Below are 9,318 nucleotides of genomic sequence, written 5' to 3' on the forward strand. Positions count from 1 at the left end.
TAAAAGACAACTGGTACCTACCGGATTGGAAAGGGGGGCTGTTACCGAGAACCAGAGAAAATCAGCACTACATGTCGAATTGGAAATAGACACTCGCTTGTTGCAATGCATTGAAACGCTCACTACTGGTTGCGATCAAGGTTATCCGAGATCGAACTCCTAACAACCGGGTTATAGTATCCATGAATTCGACCTCAGTGCGAATTCCTTTTACATTTGTATTCTCGAAGTTCATTAGTGGAGATGAGTGCCCCGAGGGCAATCGAATAGTTATTAAGCAATAAACTTTTCAGTTTTGATCTCGTGCTTAAACCTACAACATCGCGCTCTATTAGTAGTGAATCCGAAAATCCAATACATTACAAGTGTCGACGAGGTAAAGGATTTTTTTTCCAAATCGCGTGAGAAATAGAGAAGATTAAGAAATTAAGTGAAATCTACTCCATAAGTATCACTGTGGAATTGATCCACAGGAGTGTAATTCCACGAAAAGTGCCATTTTTGTGGTGAAATAAAAGCCTAATGTACCGTGGAAAGCCATTTTGAAGAGGCAATTGTTGCAATTGTGACAAAAGGTTATTCCCACGTTAGGAAATTACAAAAGAAGATCACTGACCCCGTAAAGGTTAGCAATCTCTATATCCGAAGATTGTAACTGATATTGTTTATGACATCAGTTCTTTGGATTAAGAGAAAATTTAGTGTGTCGTGCTAATTTCCAGTTTCATCTTGAAAGTGTACAGCTGAGCAAAGGCAAGAGTGCTGATAAGAAAAATCGAGCAGTTTTTTTAAAATGAGATCCAGCTACTTCGGTGCCCAAGAAGTGTGAGAAAACCAGTACGAAGAAGAGAGTGAGTGTTAAAAAAAATAAGAGAAATACAAGTGCAGAGTCCGTTGCGGTGAGAGTGAGAATTACGCTCTGGTGTGCTGTGAGAAGAGCGAGTCTGCTGAGAGAGAGCAGAAAACGGAAGCATTTCAGCGAGAGCGGCAAGTAATCCAGTGAGAAGTGATAGCTGGTGGAGTATCTCATTGGTGAGCGAAACTGGTTTGTCATCCTTATTGTTGGTGTGAGAGGTAAACTACAAAATCGGTGAGTCGCTACATTGTTACCAAATTCAATAGTTTTATTTTGTTTTGATTCCTCGTTTGTGTTTTTACTACATAGACATGACTACCACTAATTTGGTTGGTGTTATTGAACCATATGTCGTCGGCAATTCTTTTACCGAATATGCAGAACGATTTGAAGAATTTTTTGAATTCAATCAAATCGATGACAACAAAAAAGGTCCACATTCTGCACGCTTAGTGGCCCAGCAATTTACTCTGAGATCAAGTTATTATTACCAGGGAAAAGGGTTAAAGAATTATCTTACACTGAAATAATTCAAAAATTAAAATCTCGCTACGACAAGATTGATTCTGACGTGATTCAATGTTTTAAGTTCAATACACGCATGCAAAGATCAGACGAAAGTTTCATACTGGACCTTAAATTGCAAGCATCTCTTTGCGATTTTGGTACGTATAAAGATAAAGCGATAAGAGACCGGATTTTAGTAGGTGTGTATGATAAAAACTTGCAAAAACAATTGTTGAAAGAAGAGAAACTTACACTAACGGACGCTGAGAGGATAATTACAAACTACGAACTTGCGAATACGCGCGCTGCTGCAATCAACTCGGAAGGTCAACAGGTAGCATCAGTACGGGAGCGCTTGGGGAGAAGAGCAGCTTATGACAATAATCGAAACAACGGCTACTATAATAGAAGAGACCGCACCCGTAGCAGAAGTGCAAGCTTCCGGAGGAGGGTAACATGGGGTGACGAAGGAAGGAAACGGGATCAACAGAACCATTATGCGAACTATTATTGCAACAATTGTGGTAAGAAGGGCCATATCAAACGTCAATGCCGAAGTAAAGAAGGCGCAAATTCAAAAACCAATTATACAGGCAAGGTACAAAGCGTAGTAGTTCCTTCGGAGGGCGTACAGTACACCTTAAAGCAAGCAATGAACCGCTTGAAAATGGAGATGAGTGACGAATCTGGCGATGATTCCTCAGGTGGCAATTGGAAACGTAATCACAAACGCTCATCGAAACCAATTGAAGATTTCGAAGGCTGAAACTCCCACCATGAACGTAATGGTCCCGGTTACTTCCACGAAGAGAAACCGGGTGGTAACGGTGGCGGAGGAAGAAGCTTCAACAACATCAGGATCGTTCCAACCTGAACAGACGAATTCGAAGCATCCAATCGATCCAGAAGCAATCCTTCCAGCGCTACGACGATCATCGAGAACGAAACGAAGAAAAGTGAACGAAGATTTTGTGTACATGTAAAACCAAACTCGAATCATGCATGAATTTTAATTTGAATTAGTAGTATTAATTAGTAGTGAATTGTGAATTAGTTTTCTGTCGAATTGTCTTATGTAAATTATGAATTAGTGCAAAATTGAATTGTTAATGAATTTTATGTTATAGTTACTTTAGGGGAAAGAACTATAGTATCCATGAATTCGACCTCAGTGCGAATTCCTTTTACATTTGTATTCTCGAAGTTCATTAGTGGAGATGAGTGCCCCGAGGGCAATCGAATAGTTATTAGCAATAAACGCTTCAGTTTTGATCTCGTGCTTAAACCTACAACATCGCGCTCTATTAGTAGTGAATCCGAAAATCCAATACATTACACGGGTTTAACCCAAACATCATGGCCTATCAAAACACCATGATATTTGTCTCAGGGGTAGATATAAGTAGTATATTAGGGTCCCACAATGCTGGTCGTTGATTTTAGTGTATTGCCAATTCGACCTATGCAGAAGAAATGTTCTTACTTAATCAACGAAATCAAGTTAGACATGAAAACAGTGAAAACTTTTTAGCTGCATAACATCCGTAGGAATGTTCTTATTGAGTTGTGTAGCCTTGAGGTGGCACAACATCTAGCCGCTACACTGCCCCCATTCGCATAACAGTCCCATTTGCAAAAAGTAGGAATTGAGAAAACGGCATTTGAAGTTTGAAGACTTGTTTCCATATAAAACTTTGAAAAAATCGCCAAAATTTGAAAAATATTTCGATCATCTCGAAACTTTCACAGATTGCTTTGCACATGAATATATAACTGTAAAAAATATTACAATCACTACAAAGTTGTTCAGTTTTGTGTTACGTAACACAAACATCCATGATGGGACTGTTATGCGGGTGCTTTTGATATGGGACGCTCATAACTTGGTATTTTTTTTCACACATTGACATAAAAATTCGTAATTTTTATTGTTGTTTTTGGAAGTACATCAAAAAATGATTATTCATAACGTTAACTCAAAAGTGATGAAAAGTCAAATGGGACTGTTATGCGAGTGGGGGCAGTACACATCATTTGAAGAACGCAATTGTGGTCGAGAATAAAGAAAATATCATTCCTGGCTCTCTGGAGGGCACAGCAATCCACATTCGAGTGCACGATCTACCGCCAGAGATGCTCAACGCGGAAGTAGCTGAGCACATAAAGCAATACGGCAAGATAAAATCTGTATTACGAGAAGTTTGGAAGGCGTTCTTTCCTGGGACATCAAACAAAGTTCGGGTTGTGCGCATAGAATTAGTAGACCATCATATCCCTTCCTACATTTAAATGAAAAATGAGAGGACAACTGTTACGTACCAGAAAAAGCCTGTCCCCTGCCAAAACTGCGGAAAACTTGCACATCCCAACTCAAAGCGCTCCGAAGTACCAAAATCAAAACCTCGAGTTGAATCTTAGCCGTCGCAAGATTGGATTATAGCTGCAACGGAACAAAACATTAGAGCTGACAACTATGCACGAGCACGAGATCGGCTAGGTGTCTTCATAGCACTTATTCAGCATACTTCGAAGAAATAGTGCGCCGGAGACATCAATTTGATTTGATGCAATCGCGCAGTTTTATTTGCGTTTTCGCACTTATGAATACTCAGTGCGCAGTCCAGTGGCGAACTAAATGCGGTATAAAAAACTAACAAAATATCCCAAGTAACACAGCTTGCTATATAATAGTTTAAAATACACTTTTCGTACAAGCTCTGTTGTATTTTTCTTGTATTATTTACTTAGTTTTGAGCACTTATATATTTAAAACAGCGCAAAAAATGGCGGCTTATAAAACATCTTTCAGGTTGTATAAGATGTTTTCCAATATACTTATAGTACTAATAATAGCGTTCCACCCAGCTTTCGTTCATTGATTAGCTCAAATTAAGTTATGTGTCAATAAAAAAAACTTGTTAAATACTTAAATGGTACAATTATTTTCATTGGTCGAAATTAAGTTATTTCAAAGTTATATAACTGATGCGCATCTTTTATATTACATATCATATGTTAAGGTTGAATTTAGGCTATTTGTAGGTCACACAACCTACGGATACCATTTATTAAACAAACTGATACGAATAGAAAATTTATTAATGCGTACGCTAAGTTGCAACCGCCAAAAAGTTAATGGGATGTATTCTAGCAATTTGGAAAAAAAAATAAGTCCAAGTGATAAATTGCGATGATTACACATGACATTTTGTAAATAATTACTATAAAATTCATGACATTTCCAACACTCGTCAGTAGTGTGGTGTTCCACTTGCGGTTTGAGATTTATGGTGAAACAGTTGTTTCTACTCATCCATAATTCAATCGCCATTGAATTTAATTGAAAATTGTAAGTTGAACCGACTAAATGGTGCGGTTTGATGGGATATTTTCCTCAATCCACAAGAAAAGCAATATGGCATCTCTTCAATGCCGCTTACAGTGTCGTTCAAAAATGTTAAGATCAATTTAAATTTCTAACAAAATTATAAATGTGCCAATAGTTCACTACTCGCTTTGACTCAAGTAAGATTAAAAATATCTAGTCAAAAAAATAATAATTTAAGTTTTAAATTTTTCAAAAACCTCATCAAAACGTTCCAATTTGTATTTTGTTCTATTTGCGTAACCATACTTTTGACCGGTATTGTAGTCTTTATAAAATAATCAAAACATATCTCAACAATTCCAGTGTTTGCATTTAGAAATGTTGAAATTACGATAAAATTACACTCCGATAACAACTCTACAACATATTGTCCAAGACCGTTTTAAGAACATTGAAAATACATATAAAAAACATCTCTTCAACAGATCAGAGTCATTAGCCATATTTCTGTTTTGTGGAAATCTTCAAAACGTAAAAATAACTTATATAGAACTATATGCTTAACAGAGCAGCAGCTGTCAAAATATCAAAACATTGCCAATCTCACTAGCGTTGCTTGTTGGTCTCGGTGGCCCGACGGAAGTTTATAATTGCCGGAGGATTCTAGGTGGTCGTAACTATCAAAAAACTACTCAGCAAACCGTATCCCTAAGACAGGGTCCCGGAGGTTTTCATGTCAGCCAGTGGTCGAGTGTGTAACCATGTAAATCAGCTGATAACAGCGCCGGAGGTGTCAGAAATTGGTTTCCATCGATTGATTAAAACTGGATCAGCAAAATTATTCTGCAGCACAGTTTATTGTTTATTTTTGGAAGATTATCCATTCAACCTACGTCGATATTACTGGAGAGGCCAGTTAGACTCAGGATGTTGTTTTGTCTTTGCGTATGCTGGCCAGATTTAACTATATTTTCTTTGTGATTATATGTGGCGGAACCATCATAATCATTCTCTGTTTGGGGTGACAGGTTATGTGATAAACTGAACATTGATGGTGGCTCGACCAAGACGCAATCACTGGTCAAAATAGAATAACGCACAACATATTTGTGGCCATTATTGAAAACTCACTGGTACTTGAAAGAAGCTGTCTTTAATCCCTCGCCGTCTATACGCCCGTGAAACGGATAATCCATTGGCAACAACATCCTAAAAATATTATATTCCATTATAAGCATTGGTTGCTTCTTGTTTTACATTTTGACTTGATTAAAGTTATTTGTTTGCTAGATTCTTCTGTTGTTTAGTTGTAATTTCGAAGTATTTTATGCGTGGTACCGTACATGATATTTTTCGGTGCTGTTTGTTTTTGCATAGCATATTTACAACCAGGTAACAACACAAGATGTATTTTATGTCGCTTATAATACGCTTAAAAAACATCTTTAAAAATGTTGATATCCAAAGATGTTTTCTGTGTTACTTGGGATAATTTGTGATGTCATCAAACCTCCATCATTCCTCCACACAATCAAACGTAACTATACCTCACAACCTGTCACATTCATCCATTCTGTCAAATCGGTCAAAACATGTCACTACTTGCAGCGAACCAAAACAAAACAAAATTCGCTAATGTGACCGATCAGGTGACAATCTGAACGGCACAGTTTTCGTTCCGTGGTGCTTAAAACTGGAGCAGAAAAACTCCGAAATGACTCCCAATCCGAAGGAAAACAAGCTCAAACCGGGCCCTTCGGAGGAGTCCGGTGGCAGTGGAGACGACCAGCAGGCGACAGGGTCCGGAGAGGAATACGATGACGAGGAAATCGATGTTTCCCTGGATGGTACCGCGAATCTTCCTATGCTGATGTAAATCTAATGTTTGTAAACCAAGTAACCCGCCCATGGGGGTCTTCCCATTTTAGACTTCGACTCGGTCAATTCGTACCTGGATTCGCTCAATTCGGCCCTGGATGCGATCGAGCAACGCAATGACGATCTCAAGGAGCAGCTGCTGAGCCTGCTGCAGTCCAATCGAGAAATCCGTCAATCCATGCAAGCGGAGAATGCCAAGCGGACTGAAGGAGGCGGTAGCGGTAGCGGCCCAGAACCGGAAGCCGCCTCCGAAGATGCCATGGAACATTGAGTTTACGTAACGATTCATTCCCTCAAGTTTGAAGAAAGTATTTGTTATAGGGTTATAGGTCATAGGTTGTTGTAAATAAATGTATTTGTGTTGATGGTTTAAAACTTGATATTTATTAAAAATTCAATTATAAATGATGTTCAACATCGTGATCAGCAGCATACATCATCATGTGCTTGAAGTAGTGCGTGTCGATCCTGTCAACGATTCTTGTATTCTCCTTGGTTCGCTTTTTGTGATCCAGTACCGCTTGGCCTCTTGTCAGTGTTCCCGTCAGCTCAATGTCCACGTGCCAATGTTCCGAGTGGACCACAATGTCCGGCTTGATGAAAACGGCCACTACAAACGCATCACAGGGCATCCAGTTCTGCCAATGTCCGTAGCATTTGGTTTCCACCTCGTTCAGCATCAGCACAGCCTTGTTGGCCGTCTTGCCTACAACGTCCATTCGCCAGGTCATTTCCAACTCCCGATGCTCGGACACGCAAGTTTCCCATGGAAGAAGCGTGATCGGACAGGTCAGATTGTTGAAGATGATGTGCGCGGCTTCTGGATCGGCCCAAAAGTTGAATTCGGCGCTCTTCGTCACGTTGCCTACTCCATGGCGGTTGCCGCCCATCACGTACAGGTCCTTGATCTTCTCGCGCACTTCCGGGTACAACTTCAAGCATAACGCCAGATTTGTCAGCGGTCCCACAAAAATCAGCGAAATGTTACCGGGATCTGCGTTCAACCTGCGGGCCAGTTCATTCACGGCGTGTCCTGGCTGCACCAGCGTCTCATCCGGTTCTTCAAAGTTCATATCTCCGAATCCGTCCACTCCGTGGAAATGCCGTTCACGGTCCGGAACGGGCGTGATCAACGGTTCTACGGCTCCCTTGTACACCGGTACATCCGTACGGCCAATGGCGGTCAAGATCCGGATGACGTTTCTGGTTGCGTTGTGTACGTCGGTGTTTCCATGAGTGCAGGTGATGGCCTCAACCTTGAAATTGAACTTGCTTTCACACTTTAGAAGAAGAAGCAAAGCCCAGGCATCATCCGTGCCAACATCGACGTCTACGATCACTTTGCGGGGCGACATATTTCTTCGGGAAGAAACGCGTGAGATTCTTACGCTTGAAGAAGTCGAAGAAGATGTGTGTTGAAGAGAGGAGCGATAACTTAGAACTGGAGAATGTTTCTTGTCTTGTTCAAAATAAGACGAATGATCGCACTCATACTAATCAAGTGAAGATTTGAAAATAGTTAAACACACAGGCACATTTTGGCTTAATCTTGAGATGTTCGTGCTGTTGTCCCATCTCATAAATTATGTGGAATGACAACGTCCGATAAGGCACACATCTGCGAAGGCACGGCTCGTCTTATCGTTTTGAATTGCTGATTAAAAGTGAAAAGACGTTATAGATAGATTAGTTTGTTTGTCGCAAACTACAATTGGAAACTGGTTTCAATGACAAACAACTGAGTACCAGCTTAACAAAGTCAAGATTTTGACCGTTTTTGAAACGATACGCCACAATACTCGGTTTGCGGTTGCCGCTCTCTATCCCTGGTCACGCTGCATCGTACTCTCTGCCCATCGCACCTTCTTGTGCTAACCGGACTAGTAACAAACACCATCTTTACAGGGTTGTTGTTCGGCATTGTTACACACATTGTTACGCATCCTTTCGGCTTTGGTTACCTTCTGGATGCTGCGTTAGCCGTAGAATGCAGCGTGCTCGTGGTTCATCCTTCGCCGCCACACACCGTACTCCTACACTTCTGAGCTTCTGATGAAGTTAGTCCTTAGCATCCTTCGCTCGAAAACTCCGAGTGTTTGCAGGTTAACCTTGAGGATGATCCATGTTTCGTGTCGATAGAGGACCACCGGTCTTATAGGCCATTCATAAACCATGTAGACCAAATTTTGGATATCTAAGAAACCCGCTCCCCATCCTTGTGAACTTTTGTCCATACACAGTTTTTCATATTTATGTGGAGCATAGGCTTTTGTCAGATACAACCCCTCATCATCCCTTAAAGTCTACGTGATGTATGAACGTCTCCTTCAAAGCGTACATACTACATTTGATGCGGGGGTGCGGCCATCGTTGCTTTGATCAGTCTAGTCGGCTTACCAGGAAAACCGTTTTCTTCGTTGATTTTCCATAGCACTGTGCAGTCCATACCGTCGTATGCCGCCTTGAAATTGATAAAGAGCTGAAGCGTTGAGAACTGGTATTCACGGTAATTCTGGAGGATTTGCCGTACGATGAAAATAAGGTCCGTTGTCGAGCGGTCGTCGATGAAGTCGGTTTGATAACTTCCCACAAACATATTCGTTTTAGGTGAAAGACGACAGAAGCTGATCAGGGATAGCACTTTGTAAGCGGCATTCAAAATAGTGATTGCTCGGAAGTTCTTATATTCCAACTGATCGCCTTTCTGGTTAATGGGCAGATCATTCCTTCCTTCCACTCCTCCGGTAAC

General features: G+C 40.7%; 2 protein-coding genes across 2 annotated transcripts; one reads left to right on the plus strand and one right to left on the minus strand.

Annotated features, from left to right (window-relative positions):
- Positions 1-6,303: 6,303 nt before the first annotated feature.
- On the plus strand, positions 6,304-6,944 carry LOC109415197 (UPF0184 protein AAEL002161). The gene is made up of 2 exons (XM_029855775.2): positions 6,304-6,538; positions 6,620-6,944. Exons 1-2 carry the CDS (start codon positions 6,406-6,408, stop codon positions 6,838-6,840), a joined length of 354 nt encoding a protein of 117 aa, XP_029711635.1. The 5' UTR covers positions 6,304-6,405; the 3' UTR covers positions 6,841-6,944.
- LOC109415196 (nucleoside hydrolase) lies at positions 6,903-8,028 on the minus strand. The gene has a single exon (XM_019689080.3). The coding sequence runs from the start codon at positions 7,922-7,924 to the stop codon at positions 6,968-6,970; it is 957 nt and encodes a 318-aa protein (XP_019544625.2). The 5' UTR covers positions 7,925-8,028; the 3' UTR covers positions 6,903-6,967.
- Between the last annotated feature and the right edge of the window lie 1,290 nt (positions 8,029-9,318).

The sequence above is a fragment of the Aedes albopictus genome, chromosome 1 (genome assembly GCF_035046485.1).
Source record: "Aedes albopictus strain Foshan chromosome 1, AalbF5, whole genome shotgun sequence".
NCBI lineage: Eukaryota > Metazoa > Arthropoda > Insecta > Diptera > Culicidae > Aedes > Aedes albopictus.

Bases quoted from the DNA above. Each gene is read 5' to 3' on its own strand.
- LOC109415197 (XM_029855775.2), top strand. From the start codon at position 6,406: ATGACTCCCAATCCGAAGGAAAACAAGCTCAAACCGGGCCCTTCGGAG. The intron at 6,539-6,619 runs GTACCGCGAATC...TTCCCATTTTAG, and splicing joins AATCGATGTTTCCCTGGATG to ACTTCGACTCGGTCAATTCG.
- LOC109415196 (XM_019689080.3), bottom strand. From the start codon at position 7,924: ATGTCGCCCCGCAAAGTGATCGTAGACGTCGATGTTGGCACGGATGAT.